Below are 22,613 nucleotides of genomic sequence, written 5' to 3'. Positions count from 1 at the left end.
CTCTGCAAGTTATGGCTCTCATTTTCTTTCTCTATCTTTCTCAGCTTTTGTTTGGGCAAAAAAGAAGTTCGCACGCAAGCTCATCTTCGCAAAGAAATGCCCACAAAAACAGAAAAAAACAAAGGACAGGGTTTTGATTCCAAAGAAAAAAAGAGAGCACAAATCCACATCAGAAGCCCACGTATTTTACGAAATGGCAGAGTTGTAAAAAACGCCAAATTAAATGACAATTGACAACTAAAGCAGATCAATAAAAATCTAAAGAAGAATTGGATTAGGCTCAACTTCTAAATGCTCACCATTGATCTCAAAACCCAGAGTACAAAGTCAGCATATTTTTTTGGAAAGCCTATTCTCAAAACCCACATGACTACCTGACTTTGAAAAGTCAACAATTTCAACTATCACAAGAGAGTTGATTGAGAATTAATGAAAGCAGGTCATTAGCAAAAAAACTTATCTGAAACTCTGCGGCCAAAAGATCAAAATCCTTTTGTATATAATTCTGCATCAGAGCAGGCGATCTTTCCAAGAGATAAGCAAACTACAATCTCAAGAGATAAGTAAGGAACGAAGGAGTTGTTCAACATGAAAAGCAAACTGACCATCATAGCAGATTGTGTTCCTTTTCCTTTACAATAAACAACAGGGAACAAAGAAGAGTTGGTTCTTCTTTCAGAAAAAGCAAGGAAAAGACCTCAATGAAAACTGACTACTGATGGTTCTTCTCTGCTAGAACAGATAACTTCCCTTTTTCTTTGCATTTAAAATAAAAGATCTTGTTTTTGAAAAATTTGCCGCTTATTACTAAAAGATTAGAAGCCCCACTCCAACATTTTCCATAAATATAAGAGGAGGTGAACAGATAAAAGGACAACCAAAAAATCAATCAAAAACAAAAACTCAAAATGATCACTTGATCTCAAAAGCCTTCAAAACACTGAAGCAACCAACAACTCATTGAGCCATAGGAAACAAGTCAGATATAATCCAGGATCTCTAACTTCAGTTCAGTTCATGAGAAATAGCCATTCAAAGCGAGATTTCTCTCGTTACAAATTTGGTTCAGCATAAACCAAATTAAGCAGAGTTCGGGTTTTACAAATATGAAAACCTCAACAAATTCATGAAGAGCCTTGATCAAGCAGAACATGTACCACGGTGCAGTTCCAGCTCAGTAATCATTAAATCCAGCTACTTCTGCCCCTTCCAGACTGAAGAGGTTCCAATTATGTTCTTTCAAAAAGCCTTCTAGGGTTTGAAATAGATTAAAGCTCTACCAAACTCGAACGTTGGTATCGATTTATAGCTCAAACTTGACAATTGAAGGTGTTAATAGTCTAATCCAGCAGAGGTATACCTAGTCTGGCTCGGATCAGAAGCATCTATCCAAGCAGAAAGTGAAGCCTAAAAGCATTTTTAAAAAATCTTTTTAGAGCTGTTCTTCCATTTTAAGCTTTGTAAAAGGCAGTTCTGCCTAAAAACAGTTCATTTTCTTATCATTTATTCTGGCCAGAACTACCAGTTTTGTATTGTGAACAATTGTGAAGTCCTTACCAGTCTGAGGCAAGAAAAGAATTTACTTGGGAGATATTCCTCACCCAAATTCACAATCGCTTGTTTAGAAATCAGTAACTTGGGGCGCAAGTTATCAATTTTTAAGAAGTCTGCTAGGATTTTCATTGCTAGCAGTGGCACACTCGCATATAAAAGAAAGTTGACTTGTTGACCAGTCAATGATTTTCGAGGCAATGGGGAACTTTACCCTACCATCACAGGAACAAATATAAAACGAGTGAACAACTTTTCTTTCTCTCTCTCTCTCGTCTTCTCTTCTCACTCACTCACTCACTCACTCACTCTCTCTCTCTCTCTCTCTCTTTCTCACACACACACTGAAGTCGTCTCCAAGGTACCTCCATATTTTCAACGCCACCACGCCGACACCAAGGCTCTATATCTACAACGCCACTACCATCTCCGCCTCTCTCTCTCTCTCTCTCTCTCTCTCTCTCTCTCTCTCTCTCTCTCTCTCTCTTCTGCCTTTAGATTTTTCTGCCGCCGAACCGCTTGCATTGAAATCATCGGTTCAACCGATAGTCGTCAAGCTTAACGAAACCTTTCAAAATACACCATTCATGAGATAAACCGTTAAAAAATTCTGTTAATTGTTGATGTGGCAAAATATGATTCATGTTTTAAGCTGATGTGGCATCCTCATAAACTGAAAAACTAATAAAATATTCATTTATTTTATAAATTAATTAAAAAATTAAAATCAAATGTATAAAAAATAAAATTAGAAAAACCCCCCCTCCCAACCCAAAAAAAAACCCAGCCAAACCCAGTTTTTCCTTAATTCTTGTTTTCTCTTGTGTCAATCCATACCCAACATCTTTTCTAGTCCTCTCGCCGCATCATGGAATCGATCCATACCCAACTGCTCGTATTCAAAGATTCACACAAAAAGGACATCAACCATTCTCAAAAGTCTGCCAAAAACCCAAATATGGGTTTGCTTCATAGGGGGGAGGGGAGAGAGATACAGAGGGTGGAGGATGAATTGGGGTTTGTGGCTGTCGAAGAGAGAAAGGGGAAGGCGTTGTATCAGCCATAAGGCTGGGCCTAGGATGTAGAGAATTGGGTGAGGTGGGGGGGTTGACACTTGTTGGTCCAAAAAGTCACGAGAAGCCTTAAGACATTTAAAGCCCAATATAACATATAATGTTGGTCATGCGTTAATTCAAGCTGTATTTTGGGAATTAATTCATTAAATAAATATAGAAATAGTGTGTATGCCATGCCAAGCCAATAATACATTTTTCATATGTTAATCACCTACCAAGCTCACATGAAACCAAGTCATGTGGTTTACGAGGCTTGCATGAGGGATTGTGGTGTGGAAAGTTACGGAAGTCCACAAGGCCCACAGAAGCTTTTGGATAATAGAGACTTTGGGCTAACTATTTGGGAGCACCAAAGTCTAAGCCCATTACTCGGAGTTCTCCAATGTGGGTGAACAAATGAGATATATTTTCAAGCACTTTCTTTTTACCCATAGGAAATAGTTATTTTTCAAATGCCTACCTTTACCCGTTGGAAACAAGCCTTTTTCTAGCACTCTCTATTATCCCCTGGAAACAAGCCATTTCCAGCGCTTCCTTTTACCCATAGGAAATAATCAGTTTATGGTACCTAGCTTCACATGCTGGAAAATAGCATGTCCCAGTGCTCTCTTTTAATCATTGAAAATAGGCTGGTTGCAGCACCTCCATTTACCTATTGGAAATAAAGGAAAACCCTCACCTTCTATAAATTGGCATTCAAGGCTCAGGCAAATGACACCAATTTTTTAGTCTATATTTAATTAATCGGATTCCGACGTGAATATTAAATTAATTAAACATCTAAGTACATGTATATATTTAATATATATATATAATCAGTTGTTTGAAAATGATGAATTATGGATACTAGTTCTCAACAGTATATGGTGTAAATTCAAAAGTAGTTGAGAACTAATTTGAAGTATGGAGTTGTGGAATATGGAAAATTTTATGATAAGTTTCGGTATATGGTTTTCAAACCCACCATAGGAGTACCCCCCAAGTTGCCTTTGAAACAGTTTTGTCATTTATAACAATGCCCCATGAGTTTCGGGGACGCATGAACCGTGTGGTGCGAGGATGTGCGTTCTCAAGCTGACTACATGTCCCCCAAGTTCTGCAAGGATGTGCGTTCTCGGGCTAACTACGTGTGCCCCAAGTTTTGAGAGGAATGCGGCTCAGGTTGACTTTGTGTTTCCAGGGCTAGAGAGGATGTAACAGACAGGGTACTTGGAATTGACCGAATATCATTGGAATTGATGGATTATTAGTGGAATTGACGGATCACATATGGGGGTACGCCTAGGTGGATAGTATTTGAGTCTTGAAATGTATTAAACTAAACATTATGATTTTATTTTGATACTTATTGATTAAGGTTTAATACTTTTCCGATTTATGAGACAAGGATTGAGAGTTTTCTAAGTTTAAGGATTTTATATAATTCACAATTAATTTCTTAAGTGATGAATTTGTTTTTACATGTGAAAGAAGGAAAATATATTTTATTTAAATTATTGATATTGACATTAAGGTTTCACGTGGTCAATGCTATTTTAATAATTTTTTTTTTCCTACTTATGAGTAATAAGTTATTATATATATTTATTTATTTATGCACATGTGGGATGAGTAGAAGATTGTTCTAACCTCAATAGCCCTTGATTGAGTTTCGGTAGATTGATCTGAATTATTTTTGAAGGTTTCTCGATTTTATTTGATTAAGTTACCTTTGTTTACTTACAATTTATGTAGAAAGAACTATGTATGGCTCGGTCCCTTAGTAAGGGTACGTAGACAACCTAGAGTTACTAGGTGCAGCCAAAGAAGCAAGTGTTAAAAATTTGTTCAGTTAAGTTATTTTGGAACTTGATAACGCATTCATGTTATTCTAAGTTTTAGATGGAAGAATGATTTATTTACTATAAAGAGGCCTGAGGTCATTCAAAGTTATTTGTTTAATGCATGCTGAATGATTGTGGATATGAGTTGCATTTTGTTCAGGTGAAAGTTTTGGAAAACGAGCGAATTATAGGTGAGACTCTGCCGAATTTTCGGCAGAAGTCAAACCTTAAAACGAATTTTTGAGTCTTAGTTAGAAGGGCAATTTGGTCAAGTGTGCCCAGCATCTGCCAAGTGTTGGACATGCATAGAGTTCAACTCATATTACAAAGTGGAATTTTGGCGGGTCTTGTCATTGTTTCAGTCTATGTGGATGCCACATCAGCTTAAAACAAGAACTCTATTTCGCCACATCAGTAGTTAACAAAATTTTAACGGTTTACCTAACTGAAGGTGTATTTTGAAAGGTTTCGTGAAGTTTGTGTACTGGTCAATAAACGTTGGATATGAGTTTGTAATGACCCTCATAGTTTGGGGGATTTACTGTAGTTAATCATAAATTATAACACGTATTCTATGGGAGTTCGTAACACACAAGGCAAGTAATCATTGCATACAAATGTAAATATTTTTGTTTTGAGACTAAACTCAATGTATTTAGAGGTTATACCAAGAGCACGACTCATTGTTAAAGACACAATTTATCTCATAATTGAGAGATTTTGCGACTGAAAAAAGGAGAAGAAAAAGTTGAAAAAAGGAAGAAGAAGAAAATGAAACGAGTCTTGCGTGGACCCAATGGGCTTTTGTTGGCCCAAGCCTATTCATGGGCTACACTAGCTTAGCCTTCCTAATTGGAAATATTGGACTTGAAAATTATTTTTGGCTTACTCCAAACTTGAGGTTTTAACCCATTTTCACCCCAGCCTACAATTCTTTGGCCCAAACCCTCCATGTTTTGTTAAAATTTTTTGAAGGGGTTAATAATTTTATTAGTCCCTAAACTTAGACCCAATTTGCATTTGAGTACCTCAATTTCTAAAATGGTTCCCGTGGTCCTTTAACTTCACTTTCGTTAGGACAAATGGTCATGCCGTCAATTTTGTTAACTTTTTTTGTTAAATGCATGGGCAAAATGATATTTTTATGTAAAAAAAAAAAGAATAAAAAATCATATCCTTAAAATAACAATAAAATAAAATAAAAATCAAGTTTGGGGAGTAGAAATCAGGTTAGAAGGGGAGAGTGAGAGTTTAATTTTAATTTTTTAGTTTTTTAATTTTTTATTCATATCTAAGATCAGAGACTAATAAAACGATTAACCCTTTCTTGAAGTTAATTTGAACAGAGGGAGTGTGCTATGCAGAGGACTATAACTTGGCAAAACACATAGAAATGGATGTGCCAAATCTGCAGATGATTAAGCTGGTGTAGAGCTTCAAGTCCAAGGAGTATGTGAGAGAAACTTTCGCTTGGATGCATTACTACTGGTACCTGACTAATGATGGTTTGAGTTTTTGAGAAACTACCTCAATCTCTCATCTGAGATTGTCCCTGCAACTCTAAAGAAGCAGGCCAAGCCTCCTAGTCCCCCTTTGGGCCCATCTGGTGACCGCCCACGGTAAATGATTGTTTCATCTTCTTTATTGGTTATTGGATCTTTTGATTTATGTTATTGGGATTGTTTCTTTGAGTGTTTTACGAAATTGAGTTTTGATTATTTGAATAACATATGGTCGCGACTTGTAACTTTGTTCTCATTTAAAGGATTTATATGTTCTTTGTTCTAATTGTAAATGGCTATTCAAATTGTTGGTTTTTGTTATTTGGTTTAGCTGATAAGATGGGTACGGTTCAAGTCCTCTTTGCATCAGGGGGTGATTTTGGTGACAAGGGTGGAGCACCTGCTGATTACAGACCTTCTTTTGGGTAATGTTTCTGTTGTCAAGTAATTTGTTTGATATTTCTCATTTAGGTTCTATGTGTTTTTACCGTTTATTGGGTTGGAGATCAATTGCATGTCGATGATATTCTATTCATCTTGGCATTTTGGAATTGTATTCTATTTGATCCCATTTACCTTGTTACTGAGGACTTGACACACTTATATACTGCCCACTTAAATGTGTTGTTTGATGAGAAGAATTTCTCACTTCAGAAATATAATGTATCTCTTAACTTTTCTGCTTCTTGCTTCTGAAATATCAGGGTAGTAGGCCTGGCTTTGGTCGTAGTGCTGGTGGATCCGGTGGAGCTGGCCCAGCGAGCTCTGGTCTGTCTTAAGGAAATGGTTTACTTAGACAGCATTTGGTTTCCTAAGTTTGCATTTAAAAACAGATTACAAGTTTTGTTTGACTATCTGCAGTAGTCTTGGGATTGTATTAGATGTTTGTTTTTATTCTACATGACCTTTGAATCGCACTTTGCAAAATTTATGTTATCAGTCATCTATATATGTCGTTGAGAAATTTCTTAGATAATGTTTAATAATTATTTTCCTACTATTTTGACCCTCATTTTTGTGCAATCTTTAGTAGCTTGTCATAGTTTTTGTCATGGTATTTCAAAACGAAATTCTATTGTTTGATGTATTCGAGTGTCGAGTTGCCAAAAAAATATTGTGATTTGAGTATGAAGCAAGTCTTTATTAGAATACGTACAGGATAAGGAGTTATCATCGAACATCCACAAGTTTAAAACCAAAACCAAGAATCGAATCACCAAAAGTTGATATACACTACACGACATGAAAAGAAACCTAGTCTACTTTTCTATCCATACTTGTTGACTGAAGCGAACTGCCTGCAGAAGTTTCTAGTGTCACAAAGGCACCACTTTTTAGTCAACTTCCTTCATCTAATTCTCCTCCAATGGTGGCACGTCGACATCGTCATCCAGTCTGGGATCATCATCATCAATTCTCAGACCCAGTTTCAGCATCCTGTAAATCCTCCCTGCAATTGTGTTGGGATCATCAAGGCTGAAGCCAGAAGTCAAGAGAGCAGTCTCATAGAGCAGCAGCACGAGATCCTTCACCGACTTGTCATTCTTATTGACATCAGCCCTCTTCCTTAGCTCCTTTACTATGCCATTGTCAGGGTTGATCTCCATTATCTTCCTGCTAGCCATGTAACTACTCATGCTGTTGTCCCTCAATGCCTGAGCCTTCATGATCCTCTCCATGTTGGCTGTCCACCGGTATTCTCCAGTCACCAAGCAGCAAGGTGAATCCACAATTCTATCAGACACCACCACCTTCTCTACTCTATCCCTAAGAATGTCCTTCATTGTCTTGCACAGGTTCTCAAATAACTGTTTCTTCTCCTCCTCCTTCCTCTTCTCTTCCTTCGATTCATCCTCGAGCTTGAGCCCTTCCTTGGTTGCAGAGACAGGCTTCTTCCCATCATACTCTTTCAGTTGCCCAACAACATACTCATCAATGACATTAACCATAAAGATCACTTCATACCTTTTCTTCTTGAGCCTCTCCAAGAAGGGCAACTTCTCAACTGCCTTCTTGCTCTCACCAGTTATGTAGTATATTTCTTTTTAGCCCTCCTTCATCCTTGTGACATAGTGCTTCAAGCTGGTCATCTCATCACCACTCTTTGTGGAGTGGTACCTGAGCAAATCAGCCAACTTACCCCTGTTCTGGTTGTCCTCATGGATACCCAACTTGAGGTTCTTAGAGAAAGCCTCATAAAACTTGAGATAGTCCTCTTTATTCTCTGCAATCTCATTGAACAACTCAATGCACTTCTTCACCAGATTCTTCCTAATAACCTTGAGAATCTTGTTCTGCTGCAGCATTTCACGAGAAATGTTAAGTGGCAGATCATCCAAATCCACAACACCCTTCACAAACACAAGGTACTTGGGCATGAGCTCCTCACAGTTGTCCATGATAAACACCCTCCTCACATATAGCTTGATATCGCTCATCTTCTTCCTTGTGTCAAAGAGGTCAAAGGGGGCTCTTTTAGGAACAAAGAGAATGGCTGTGAATTCAAGCTGGCCCTCAACAGAGAAGTGCTTCCAAGCAAGAGGGTCCTCCCAATCATTGGTGAGGCTCTTGTAGAAAAAAGCATACTCCTCTTTTGAAACCTCCTCAGGCTTCCTCAGCCAAATTGGCTTCTGCTTGTTGATGAGCTCCCACTCATTTCTCACCTCTTTAACCTTCTTCTTCTTGGGCCTCCCTTCTTTGTCCTTCTCCTCATCCACCTCCTCAACCTCCCCCTCCCCTTCTTTCTTCTTAGCCTCCCCACCATCTTCATGCTCATCATCATTGATCTCTTTCTCAACAATCTTCTCAACCTGTAAATAAATAAGGTAGCTTATGAACTCAGAGTGCTTCTTGACCAGCTTCTTGAGCTTCCTCTCTTCCAAGAATTCCAACTGGTCTTCCTTGAGGAAGAGAGTGACCGTGGTTCCTCTACCAAGTGGTTCTCCATCAACATCCTTTCTGATGGTGAAAGAACCACCAGCCTGAGACTCCCACACATACTGCTCATCATCATTGTGCTTTGTGGTCACAATCTCCCTCTGCAGAGTAGAAACCCACACCAAATTGCCCAATCATGCTCACATCAGCCCCTGCCTGCAATGCCTCCATAAACTCCTTTGTCCCAGACCTTGCAATTGTCCCCAAGTTGTTTACTAAATCTAACACAAATTACACCCAACAAAAAGAAGAAAAAAACCCAGCAATTATTTCAAATCCAAACCTCTAAATAATTTAAACAATTCAACTAACGGTACTGCAAGTCACCAAATTTTCTTTGTTTAATCAAATTTTGTTTAATTGGTAAATGAATTTGGTGACCCTACCTAGTATCAGTGTTCAATTGTAGCTCAAAAGGTTAAAAGCATTGTCTCTGCACTTGAGGTCCTAAGTTCGATTCCCCCTCCTCCAATATTGTTTGTATTAAAAAAAAAATCAAATAACTTAAAATGCAAGTGATGTTGTATGCACCTGATTTGGTCATGCCAATGCCAGTGTCAATGATGGAGAGGGTCCTGTTGGACTTGTCAGGGACATTCCTAATAACAAGCTCAGGCTGAGAATCGAGCTTGCGCTTGTCAGTCAAGCTCTCGAACCGAATCTTGTCCAATGCATCAGAGGCATTGCTGATGAGCTCATGAAGGAAGATCTTCTTGTTGTTGTAAAAGGTGTTGATGATCAAACTCAAAAGCTGGTTGATTTCTGCCTGGAAAGCAAAGGTCTCAGTGTCTGCCATGGCAACTTCTTCAGCCATGAATATTACACGTACACAGAACAGAACGACAAATTTGCAGTGTGTACTTTTTATTTTTTCTGTGCTGGTAATTGGGTTTCATTTTATAGTGTTGAGGGTTTGACTGAGGAGGTTCTTGTGGCTTCTTTGCCGACCCAACAAAGTTCCAAAAGGAATTGTAACAAGTGAGTCGGTCGTGAATGAGGTGGATCAATATTTTTGGCTCTTCAAAGTGACCTAGACTGTTACTTCCTCTTCATGCAGATTTTTTGACACTTGGGGGCTCATTTTGCTACAGCTGTGATCTGCTGCTGTACGTGGCATTCTGAAGCTTAATGCGTGATATTCTTAACATCTTTATCTGTATAGTGCGGTAAAATAAAAGTAACAGAGGATATGACTGCAAACTTTTAAAAAATCCATTGCCCGTTTGCGTATTTCATCTAATTGTGCTATGCCCTTTTGCAAATTTCATATTACCATGATTGAAGATGGATCTAGGAGGACAAGGTGCAGCAGTGAGAGGGTTCCTTCGATTTTTCTGTTTAGTGGCATTGACTGTTTGTGATTGTTTTTGGAAGACCTAAGAACAGTTTTTATAATTAAAATAACTTCGAATAACGTTTGACATAAAAATTTAATAGTGTTCATGAAACGTTTTTTTAGAGCATGTGCTTATTCAGAAATATCTGTAACACACGAAGGCATTTTACAAAAGTCCATACTCTGTGAGGAACTTAGACAGCACTTGAACTTCTAATAAATATTTCAACACGTCTTTGCAAAATGCAAAAACACTTATGAGAGCACAAATGTTTCCTACAAAATCAAAATTCCAAATGCCATTCTCTACCAAAGACCCAACTCCAACAGTTACCTCCAATCAAGTTCCTCTCCTTTTCAAGGCTTCCTGGAGGCATAGGCCCAGGAACAAATGACAAGACTTAGCCCATAGAAACCCAAAGCCCTCACATACAGGCTTACATCATATGTTTCTGGAGGCCAGCTGATGAACTCAAAGCCCAAACACAGTGTTGCTGTGGGTAGCCAGGAAAAGAAGCCTTCACTACAACAGGCAGACAGAGCCCTTTTTGTCTCTGCACATGAAATCAAATACATGAAGAATCTGTGACAATTCATTGAACTGATGGTGATCTTTCATCTTTGAGTTCAATGCATCACTATTACTGACAGTAAGCTCAAAGGTTATTCTTGCCCCAAAAGAGTTTTTTTTTGTCCATATTTGCAATTAATAAACCAACCCATCATTGTATATCATGGGTAGTTGGTGATAGTGGAACCTAAAACAAAAGTTTGAGAGGAACTACAATACCAATCATTTTAAAAGTTCGTGGGGGACTTGGAGTGAGGGAATATTATCCCCTGGAAACATTGAAAGGGTCAGAAATTTGAATATGAATGTGAAAATGGAAAAATTTTGAACACTGGCAAAGAACAGTTTCCAATTCCCATTGCTTCAAACTTGTTAAATATTGTAAGTCATCCAGAAAATAATTCCAAGTCAAGTCTAAGAAAGAAAAAACAGGCAAGTTCCACTACGTCTTGTCTAGGGTAGATGACCAGACTTACATACGACATGTCGCAAGCAATCAGGCCTTCCTTCCAGGTGTGTGTGCCACTGCTAGGCTTTTGGTCAGAGTCAAGAGAGACGCGTGTGCTTGATGATGCATTCATGCGTGTACCAAATACCCAAATTTTATTTTATTTTATTTCTTTTTTTCTTCCTTATTTCGTGATCAAAACCATTTTGAAAACAGGAAAAGTCTCATTCAAAAGTCACGGATTTTGCAAACCATTTGCAGATCAAAAGCTCAAAAGCTCTCTGGTAAAGTGTAAAGCAGATAGCTTTGCATTGCATTGCATTCACAGTTTCACACAAAACCCATTACTTGTTATCCAAAATCACCTACTATGCTCTGCTGAATTTGGTCGAGAATCACGGGCACCATTAAAGCCCCAAACACCCACTTCAGGGTTTCTGAACCCTTAAAAGAAAAAAGCTTCCTTTGCTTGGTTTCAAGTTTGAAGTTTGAACATGGCTGCCAAAGAGTCGAGCTCTGCTTCTTCAACGGATGCTAAAATCAAAAGGGTGCTCACCCATGGTGGTCGATACGCGCAGTACAATGTGTTTGGGAACTTGTTTGAGGTTTCTAGCAAGTACGTGCCTCCCATTAGGCCTATTGGTAGAGGTGCATATGGCATTGTCTGGTAAGCTTTCTACGTTCAAAAATTGATCTTTAGCTTCTTTTGCTATGTGGGGCACTTTTAATTTTATATTTCTACTTTTGTTTAGTTTTGTTGACATTTCTATCTATATATTTTGCTTTACTTTAGAATTGGTTTCAATGTCTTTATGTTGAGTTTGGTCTGTTGAGTAATTTGAGTGATATTCCTTTATCCGGATGATATTCAAGATAATATTGTAGAAAACATGCCTAAAATGGAGTAAGAAGGAACTCTGTATAGAATTCGTACTTTGTTGTTGAAATCATTTGATATCTCAATGGAGGGGCATTTTATTGTACATAACAGGTTCAATAATTTATTATACTGTTATTTTGTTTTCTGTGTGTGTATTGGTTTTATATCAATTTGGTTACAAATGCTAACATACAGCAGATCTGGTTTCTTGAATATAGCTGATGCTTATTAGCCACTCCTTTTGGATTAGGCATCTATTCTTTGCAATTGTTTTTTTGCTGTTCATGAAGTTGGTATGCGTGGTTTCATGCCTTGCTTCTGCTCATCATGTGTTGTGAAGAGCAGATTAGCCTAGAAGACTGCTTGAAATACTGAGGAAAGCGTTTCCTTATGGTTTCTTTTTCTTGACAAGTATGATTTTTGGGATACAGTGTGGTGGATAACACAATTTCTTTCTTTTCAGTGCGGCTGTCAATGCAGACACACATGAGGAAGTTGCAATTAAGAAGATTGGTAATGCATTTGACAATATAATAGATGCCAAAAGGACCTTAAGAGAAATCAAGCTTCTTCGCCACATGGACCATGAAAATGTAAGTTTTATATCTAAGAGTAATATAACAAAACATGAAAGCAAGTCTTTTACTTTGGAAGAAACTTGAAAGCAAGCTTAAGACAGGACAGCTGATATTGGTACGTCGTTAATGATTCTTCCGGATACATTACTGCATCTTCAATATATGATGGGTTTAGCATCTTATTGTTGTCTTGCTGGGTTTTCGCTGAAAACTATTTTTCAGCATTCTGTTATTTTCTGCCTTTTCTCGTGTTAGCTTGTAGAAGGGGTGGGCAGTCTATGCCAAGTCTCCTACCAGCACCCCACCATCAGTCATTTATGGCAAATAGTTTTGTTTTTCTTTAATGACTATCTATTCCAGACCTGGTTTGGCCTTCTGTTGTACTGCATATATTACTCTTTCTATTTGGGTCTCTTCAGAATTACAGCTCCTTAATTCCCTTCACAGGTTATTTCCATCAAGGACATTGTACGACCACCAAAAAAAGAGACCTTCAATGACGTATACATTGTTTATGAACTAATGGATACCGATCTTCATCAGATCATTCGGTCTGACCAACCACTAACAGATGATCATTGTCAGGTTTGGCACCAATAAGATCACTGGGGCTTCTTACCTTGTCATTGTAATTATATAGTTAAATTATCAATGTACTGTGGTTCTTTGCTTTTTTTCTTTTTGCATACTTTGATTACATGGGAGATCTTAATAATATAATCTATTACTTTTTTTTTTCCTCTGTTCTTATAGGTTTTTAAGTGGCATGATTCGTAAGTTTGATGAATATGAACTTTTATTTTTTAATAAAAGAGGTAGATGGAACCTTATATACAAATACCTTGAACTTGAAGAGAATTCATGTAAAACTAAATATTTGTGATTATTGTTAATCTTAAAGGAAAAAAAAGTCGTTTCAAAACATATTAATTGAAGTGTTATTAAATATTTTTATTCTTGTAACTTTTTTCTCAGCTTTTTCATAAAGAAATATCAAATTGCGACCCTTTGTTTCAGATATTGTTTAGAATTCATAATATTGCGACCTGGTTTCATTACTTTGCTTGGGTTTAAAGTCATACATGAGATTGATATTTTGTGTATCCTATGCAGTACTTTCTGTATCAGCTGTTACGAGGACTAAAATATGTGCATTCAGCCCATGTCTTGCACCGTGATCTGAAGCCAAGTAATTTGTTTCTTAATGCTAACTGCGACCTTAAAATCGGAGATTTTGGACTAGCAAGAACAACAACTGAGACAGATTTCATGACTGAGTATGTTGTCACTCGTTGGTATCGAGCACCAGAGTTGCTACTTAATTGTTCAGAGTACACTGCTGCAATTGATATCTGGTCTGTTGGTTGCATACTTGGCGAAATCATGACCAGAGAACCTTTGTTTCCTGGGAAAGATTATGTCCATCAGCTGAGGCTTATCACAGAGGTACTACTTTTGGAACTTCAAAATGAACTTAAAATTTAATTAAGCATGCTTTTAGTTTTTCATTTGATGTATGGTTGACATTTGTTAGATTAACTGGATGGCCAACCTGTTTTGATAGTTGCCTCCAGTCTCCAACCCCTTTCTCTCTCCTAAATTTCCCACTCTCTGGAGAATACCTGTCCAATCATAACATTTGAGCAAGGATTCACACCTGATTACCTAGGTGGCTGGGTAAAGAAAGTGCCTAGACCAAGTTCAGTTGACATATTTCATAATGGGCACCCACAGGTACCACCATAGTGCAAACCACCGGAGTTTCTTCTGATTCCTGGGTATCTTCGTCATTAATAATTGTCTGACAACTAGGTCAGCGATTGTAGCCTTCAGGAAATGCTAGCTTTGTGCGTTCCTCCCTGAGTTCTGATGTCAATAGGCTGTTAATTTGTGCTAAGATATCATGGTAAAAGATTAGTTGTCAATATGTTCTACAGATTATCATGTACATTGTCAAACTGATAGTACTAATATAGTCGTGACATGCTTTTGGTTCATATCATCTCACATGGTGCTTGGACCCTCTTAATTAGTCTCCTGTACTATAATAATTTACCATTTTTATATCGTATCCTTATTTATTATTTATTCGAAAGTCCTTTATATGTTCATTCTTGTAAGTGTACATGGAACATAATGTGTTATTGTTCTTTTTGTTTAAAGTTAATAGGTTCACCTGATGATGCTAGCCTTGGGTTTCTTCGAAGCGATAATACCCGAAGATATGTAAAACAGCTTCCACTATTCCGGAGGCAACAATTTGCTGCCAGATTCCCTAATATGTCTCCTGGGGCTGTGGATTTGCTAGAGAAAATGCTCGTGTTTGATCCCAATAGACGCATTAGTGGTATGAGAAATGGGTCCAAATTTTCAAGAGTTTCATTTCAAAGTAGAGAATCATATTATGAGTCCATTTTTCCTGATTTCTGTTTTTAATCTGTTTGCAGTTGACGAGGCACTTTGTCACCCATACTTGTCTTCCCTTCATGATAACAATGATGAGCCCGTCTGTGCCAGGCCCTTCCATTTTGATTTTGAGCAACCATCCTGCACTGAAGAGCACATCAAAGAGCTCATCTGGAGAGAAACAGTGAAGTTCAATCCAGATCCAACCCACTAAAGGAAAATGCGTTTGCTTGGGCTGTAGATATATATGTATTATGAAGAACTTCCCCCCTTGTAACAAATGTATCATCAATCACCACTCCTCTGTAACTTATGTGCGAATGGTTGTTATTTGTTAAGGCTTCAAGGCAATATTGAAGTGAGGTTGGGGAAAATAATTTAGAGCTTGGCACAAAAATTCTGGATGTTGTACTGACTTGGTTATGGAATTTTTCTATTCACATCATATAAAATCAATAGATTTGAAGAGCTGTTTTCTTGTTTCTATTTTTTTAAATCTTGCACATTTTAGATCTTTATTCGCTTCTAATCTGGTTTTATTATTTTGTTTATCATGATGATGTTTTTGTTGCTCCTTGTTTTGAGAACTTGTTTCTGCATAAGAAAATAATCGTCTCACCATGAGGGTGTACATTGACAGAGTCTCTCTGGAAATTGAGGTATGATATATAATCCATTGTTGTATTTTTGGCTAGAAATGTTTCATCTGTTCTTTTCAATAAATCATTTTGTGGTTAGGAACCTAAAAATATGCCACGTCTCATGCATCAAGCAGTCGATTTAACTTTTCAAATTGTTTTTCTCGATTGTTTTAAATAAAATTTTGTAATATAATCGATCATTGTTCATGGGAAACAAATTCCTAGACAAGGATGTTTCAATCTATCACAAGTGCTTCCTCCTGTAAGAGCACACCTGAACTTGAACATTATCAATTGGCAGGCTCTCTTCTGGAAAATTACATGCTGCAACATTACTTGGCCCCTGGTCTACCAGAAGCCCACATGCCTGAGGAACCACACCACTTGAAATCCCAGCAACATCAGTGCAATTCCATGGCAATTTCTTGGCCTTCTTTGCCAGTGTAATCGTAACGTTCGATATGCAAATTCCGGTAAATGGATCACCAGGTATTCCCTCCAGCTTAGCTGCCATTGTTACATTCTCAGCAACCATGTCATGATAATTTATATTCTGGATCACAGGAAGAGCATTAGGATCATAGCCATTGTCTGCATGTGATCCATAGTTTCCTGTCATCCAAAATGCCCATTTCATGGTTTTCATAGTCACCCCTCTCACATATATGTCTTTCACAAAGCCTCCTCTTCCCACAGCAGTTTTGATCCTAACTCCTGATTCTGAATCAATGGCCAGAATATTCTCTGCCCTCACATCTTGGATCCCACCAGACATCTCACTCCCAAGTGCAATCACAGCACTGAATGGAGAAATGCATGTGAGCCGTCTGATCACAAGCTGCTTAGTTGGCATCCCAAAAGCAATACCATACTGATCCCAACCACTCTTTACTGCTATACAATCATCCCCAGAGACAATGTAGCAGTCTTCAATTTTGGTATTTGTGCAAGAATCTACACAAGATAAACCAAAATCAACTTTATTATATGCATGATAATTATGGGAAAACTATATTAGAGTAAAAGTTAGCAGTTGGCAATAGTAACTTTTGAAAACATAGTTTTATATTAGCAATTCAAAAGCACTTCTACTATTTTTGACAGCAAAGTGTGCCTTAAATTTTGTGTAGATAAGCAAGAAACTAGTGTATATGAAACACATTATGCTTACCTGGGTTGATCCCATCTGTGTTTGGAGATGTCACTGGTGCAAGAATTGTAATGCCTTGAACAAGAACATTGCTGCATTTTATTACAACAAATCTTAGAATTCAAAAGGATCAAACTTTATGAGTTACACAATTTGTTTCATGCATGCTGCCGCAGCAAATTTGATGCTTTTTACTTCTTTTACTGACAAAAGAGAGAAGAAAAAGAGGCAGAGATGGAGAAAGGAACCTGCTGTAAACAGGATGGACGTTCCATGATGGAGAATTAATCAAAGTGAGATTGGAAATTTGGATATTTTCAGAATACATGATTTCGATCAGGTACGGTCGGGTGTATTTTAACTCTCCCTTCTTGAATTTTTGCCACCATAATTCACCTTGACCGTCAATGGTGCCATTGTCCCCTAATATCAAAATGTACCTAGTGTTAGCAACTCTACAACAACTTTTTTTTGGTAAAGAACTCTACAACAACTTTAATCGCATAACTTAATCACATTACATGCTTGATAATTACCTGTTACTACAACGTCAGTGAGATTGGTTCCAAATATCAGACTGATGAATCTCCCACCGTCCGTGTCCCTCCCTCGACCATACGATGGAAGTGGTTCGATCACCGGCCATTCACTCTCCTCCTAGAAAAATTGTGAAAATACAAGAAAGAAAAAAAAACCAAAAAAAGTTCAAAACATGTTCATCATCATGCACAGTAGGTGCATCAGAACATCTAGAACATATGCTACACAAAAATGATGACCTAAAAAATCTTACAACAACCACTTTAGTTTGAAAAATAACATGTGGTTGGAAGGTTATTTTTGGATTTGACTCTCTCTGCACATCTGTCCTGCATGCTGTCACGGATTTGCTCTGTTTTTTATTTTTATTTTTCAATTTTCAATTTTCAATTCTTCCTTCAAATAAAAATGATTCTGATCACAACAAGAATGCATTTTTCTTCTACCCCTTTGGATTTAGTTTCATTTACAAAGACCCAAATGTAAACAACCATCCATTTGTGTTAAGAGAGATTGTCCATCAAAATTTCTAACCTGAGAAGCAAGAAGAACTGCATCTTTATGGAGATAGAGGGTGAAATGGCTGGTGAGGTTGAAGCTGCCAGTTAACCATTTACCAGGAGGAACAAAGAGCTGTGCCCCACCATCAGATTGATACTGACTGAGATGATTGATGGCAGCCTGAAAAGCCTTGGTGTTTGATGTGCTTCCATCACCAACTCCTCCAAACTCTGCCAAGGAAGCACTGTGGGCTCTGCAACTCATGGCGCAGTACTCAAAGTAGTCTAAATCTTCCCGGGCCTTGCGGCTTTTAACTCCTTTTGTTGTGGCCAATAAAACCACGACAACTATTGCCATCACCATCTCAGATAACTGCAACATAGAAAGAAAAGAAAAAAACGAAAAACAAAAAATAGAGTTTCTGTAATTATTGCCTGCATTTTTTTTGGTTTCTGGATGAAGCAAGCAGACCCAATAGGGTAAATTCAACAAGAAAAATAAGAGAGAAAAGTTCATGTAACAAAACTGCCAAAGAGCAATGCTTTTATGGGTGCATTAAAAACAGTATGTAGAGTTGAGAGGGGAGGAAGATTAATGGAGAAGACAGCTTACCTGAGATGTCAGGGGAGTCTTCCACAACTTCATTATACAAAACAATGGTAGTTGCTCAAACCTTGTCTTTTGGTTTGTTGCAAAATGAAGTGTGTGTATATATATATATATAACTTATAAGTTGCAGTTTGTGTACTTTTTTTTTTCTGAGACTTGTTTGAATGCAGAGCAAAATGGATGGAGATGATAAAGTTAGTTTACCCTTTTCACCCCAAAGCTTGTATCTTTGTCAAAGTATCATTCTTTGAGAATGTTTAATATTTTTATTTTTATTGTTATTTTTTGAAAACTTAAAGATACCCTTAGCCGTGCCTTAACCAAAGCCTTTTATATGCATATGTTACTTAAGTTTGGCCATAATTTATTGTAATAACCATGATTTGATTGACAAATTAATCACAACTAAAAGATATAACAAGCAAGCTTTGGATTTTGCTGCATCAGATTAAAAGACATGTGATCCAATAAGAAACTTGAGGGCATCATTGTTTGGTGTTCACATGGTCAGTTTCAATATAGAAAGAAGTGGAAGCAAATTTTCCATAAAACTTCTAGAGCTGGAGGATATGTATGATAGTCTAACGATGGTGTCAATGTGGAAAAAGCACTAACACAAAGAATGCCTAGTGCGCACTATAGAAAGCATCTCCACTTTTTCCCTTGTTATTTATGTGTAGAATTTCATCCTCTTCTCTCTCCCTCTAGAGAAAGTTTGTTTATCTACCTTGTTATTTTGTAGCCCTTAGATTGGCGACAATCTTGAAACACTAGGAAGTCAATGTTGCCCTCACCTTGTGACATTTGAGAGAACCCTAAGTCTTCATATACTACATTAGTTGGTAACAAAAAGTTGATATACAAGTTGATGTTCGTAGCGTTATTGTTATCTATATAGTAGTCTAATGTCCACACAGTATTGACGAAAACATTAACAAAATACATTGACAATGCACCATTGATTATAAATTGATATCTTCTAATTTCTTGTGAAGGAATGGTCATTTGAACAATCGAATCTGAGAAAATTTGGTATCCCATAATAAAATGGCAAAGGTGAGGTCATCTGCGGTGGTTATGGATAGTGCTTCGTTGATATGTAATATGACACCCACTATGACTTTGGAGCATAAAGAAAAGAAGTTAATTTTGGCTGATTATGATGTGTGGTGTTGATTGGGGGTCCACAGTTTCACAGTACCTTGTCATTTATCCACCCGTGACTTTGAGCAACGTGGCCAGCTTTTCACGGGCATTGCTCAATTAGTGGAGGGAAAGAGGGAAGCCAAACCAAGCCTTCTTTCTTTGATGTTATCACAATCTGCATATGCACCCACCACCCACTTTTCTCTGTTCCTAAACTATTTATTGCAATTCAGAATCTTGTTTTATGATCAGAAAACTAAGGTTTATGTATATTTATGTTAAACATAAAGAGGATAAATTGTTCAATAAACATGCATATGGTCTTTGTGTACTTAATTTTTTTGTGTAATCGTCACACAATATTATCACTTACTTCATGTTATGAGAAGTGTATCTACCGTCGTTCAATCATATTATAACATGTGAAAATTTTCCAGGTTTTGTGGGCTGGGTGATCCTGCTTGTAGTTTTTCCATAATCTCTCCTTTATACGCTATCATGGACCAAAAATGTGAGAAGAAACTGAAGATTGGGCTTAATTTGTGAAGAGACTTTGACAAATCCAAGGTCAAGTAAGCTCAGTTTGGACAACCCAAATAAGCCTGTTGTTGGCCCACTTGTTGCCTATTTCCACAAAACAAGACAAGTGGAAAATTTGCAAGACTGATGACCTCCTAACCCAAGTTTGTAATATTCGCAGTTGTGATAAATTTGATCTTAGTTATTAAGGTGGTGGCTAGTCAGGTTAGTAATAATTGAGCTGTTTTGTTTGGGGAATAGAAGATAATTGCAAGATAAAAACATACATTATTAATTTGTTAAATATGTGAGAATGTGAAGGTAAAGAGTCCCACATTGGAAAGTTGAGAAACCTAGCAAGGGCTTATAAGGAGTTGGGTTACTCCCCCCATTGCCAATTGGTTTTGGGGTGGAACCTCAACTTCCTTCATGGTATCAGAGCGGGTTGCCCACGTGTGAAAGCCCAACGACCACACGTGCTCCACGTCACCCAAAATGTGTTGTCCACGTGTTAGGCTTGAAAATTCGCCACACGTGCGGGGGCGTGTGAGAATGTGAAGGTAAAGAGTCCCACATTGGAAAGTTGAGAAACCTAGCAAGGGCTTATAAGGAGTTGGGTTACTCCCCCCATTGCCAATTGATTTTGGGGTGGAACCTCAACTTCCTTCATGGTATCAGAGCGGGTTGCCCACGTGTGAAAGCCCAACGGCCACACGTGCTTCACGTCACCCAAAATGTGTTGTCCACGTGTTAGGCTTGAAAGTTGAAATAAAAATATATTGAGAAAAAAAGAAACAAAACCAAATAGGTCATGTCAGGCATGACCTGGTTTTCTAGCACAACCTATCATCTGTGCGCATGCAGTGCCTGGCATGGCTATAAGTTAAATGAGCATGCAACAAAAACAATGTTAAACTAATTAAACTTTTTAATTGGTGAATTGTTGAAGACACACACTAGCTACATGCAATAACAGCTTGAGAGCTGGTTGAATGTATGTTTCTTGACCTAGAAAAACTCAAGATATCTAAGGCCCGGTTTGAAAACTATTTCAATTTTAGTTTTTATAATTTTCATTTTTTGTGCTATAGTATAGAAAAAAAATATGGGGAATGGAAGTAAGAATGAGAGGAGAGGATGGGAGGGAGGAGTAACAAAAGTGAAAACAAAAACTAAATATTGAAATCTATTTCAAATTGTTTTCACTTTCAAGATTTTGCACTTATGTTACTCCTCTCTCTCATCCTCCCCTCTCATTATCTCTCTTAATCTCATCCTCATTTCCATTCTCACTCTCATTTTCCTCTATACTCTAGCACAAAAATAAAAACTAAAAACTAAAATTAAAATGGTTATCAAACGGACCCTAAGATTTGCAAATACATCTTGTCATTTTCATTATATTTTAACCATAAAATCAGATTTTACAGGCATTAATAATGGAATGCCTACAAAAATCTGTGTGTTAATGAGTAGGCAGTAAAAGTAGTGGTACCAGATGACCCTGCATCTCTCTTGGCTCGTCACCTGTCAATTATATATCTTCTTGTCCCCTACATTATTATTTCATCAGCTGTCTATATGTTCTTGACCTAGACAGGCAGATAGCAGAAAGGATCCAGGATTTTTGGGGCTAGTTGTTGAGTGCTCCAAATGATATAGCCCCACAAAGCTTAACTAGATATGCTCAGTTTAGAAATTTTAACAAACGTGTATCCAGTTATTATTAGTTAAGCATGTAGGTAATATATACAACTTGAGGTGTGTGAGTATTGATGATTGGCATTTGGCAACTTAATTAAGCATAATTATGATTGAAATTTGAAAAATTATGGAAAATTTGTACACTTTTTTGAACCTTGTTCATATATAGCATCTTCTTCATCAATTGTGTATACATATATATGGAGAGGGTGAGAAGTAGATAGTAAGAAACAACAACCATGTTGCTGATGCATGAATGAGGATGATGATCTAACAAAATGATATTTCTATAAACTGGAGTTGGTTTATGTCTAATTCCACTCAATGAACATAAGATAAGGAAACCTTAGTTCCCTTCACAAATTCTTCGTTTCGGTAACAAAAAAAGATTTTCGAGGAAGAAAACAGAAGGAAAATTACTAATAAGTTTATTCAAGTTTTATGAATCCATGATGGAAAACAAAAACACAATTCTATACATCACATGATTAGCATGAAGTCGTTTGTAAAATCCTTGTAATCATAAAAATGGATGAAATTCTTAACTCAGATGGAAAACAAAAACACAATTATATACATCACATGAAATCACTCAAATGGAATGTTTTGATTTATTGTTTATTTAAAATACAACTGAAAGACAGAGAGACCAAATCATGCAGGCCGGAGATAACAAAAAATATTATCCCTCTTAC

General features: G+C 37.3%; 2 protein-coding genes, 1 long non-coding RNA gene and 1 pseudogene across 3 annotated transcripts; 2 read left to right on the top strand and 2 right to left on the bottom strand.

Moving 5' to 3' along the window:
- LOC109949074 lies at positions 5,659-6,899 on the top strand. The gene is made up of 3 exons (XR_002271536.1): positions 5,659-6,069; positions 6,284-6,377; positions 6,657-6,899. It is a non-coding gene; the product is annotated as an uncharacterized LOC109949074 (long non-coding RNA).
- LOC18776122 lies at positions 7,084-9,979 on the bottom strand (annotated as a pseudogene).
- Positions 11,389-15,589, top strand: LOC18776794 (mitogen-activated protein kinase 4). Its single transcript, XM_007209193.2, has 6 exons — positions 11,389-11,911; positions 12,588-12,717; positions 13,150-13,287; positions 13,816-14,148; positions 14,866-15,049; positions 15,150-15,589. The coding sequence occupies exons 1-6, from the start codon at positions 11,739-11,741 to the stop codon at positions 15,320-15,322; spliced, it is 1,131 nt and encodes a 376-aa protein (XP_007209255.1). The 5' UTR covers positions 11,389-11,738; the 3' UTR covers positions 15,323-15,589.
- Positions 15,872-18,870, bottom strand: LOC18775728 (probable polygalacturonase). Its single transcript, XM_007209908.2, has 6 exons — positions 18,553-18,870; positions 17,974-18,312; positions 17,436-17,556; positions 17,148-17,322; positions 16,921-16,991; positions 15,872-16,703 (listed from the first exon to the last, which is right to left on the bottom strand). Exons 1-6 carry the CDS (start codon positions 18,583-18,585, stop codon positions 15,994-15,996), a joined length of 1,449 nt encoding a protein of 482 aa, XP_007209970.1. The 5' UTR covers positions 18,586-18,870; the 3' UTR covers positions 15,872-15,993.

Source organism: Prunus persica, chromosome G5, assembly GCF_000346465.2.
Source record: "Prunus persica cultivar Lovell chromosome G5, Prunus_persica_NCBIv2, whole genome shotgun sequence".
Lineage (NCBI taxonomy): Eukaryota > Viridiplantae > Streptophyta > Magnoliopsida > Rosales > Rosaceae > Prunus > Prunus persica.
The sequence above is the reverse complement of the archived record's forward strand: the minus strand, read 5'-3'. Positions and strand labels throughout refer to the sequence as shown.

Excerpts from the sequence above, each read along its gene's own strand:
- LOC18775728 (XM_007209908.2), bottom strand. The coding sequence starts at position 18,585 with ATGAAGTTGTGGAAGACTCCCCTGACATCTCAG. Across the intron at positions 18,313-18,552 it reads AGACTCCCCTGACATCTCAG|TTATCTGAGATGGTGATGGC; the intron begins GTAAGCTGTCTT and ends TCTATGTTGCAG. Across the intron at positions 17,557-17,973 it reads CAGTTCTTCTTGCTTCTCAG|GAGGAGAGTGAATGGCCGGT; the intron begins GTTAGAAATTTT and ends CAATTTTTCTAG.
- LOC18776794 (XM_007209193.2), top strand. The coding sequence starts at position 11,739 with ATGGCTGCCAAAGAGTCGAGCTCTGCTTCTTCAACGGATGCTAAAATC. Across the intron at positions 11,912-12,587 it reads GGTGCATATGGCATTGTCTG|TGCGGCTGTCAATGCAGACA; the intron begins GTAAGCTTTCTA and ends CTTTCTTTTCAG. Across the intron at positions 12,718-13,149 it reads GCCACATGGACCATGAAAAT|GTTATTTCCATCAAGGACAT; the intron begins GTAAGTTTTATA and ends TTCCCTTCACAG.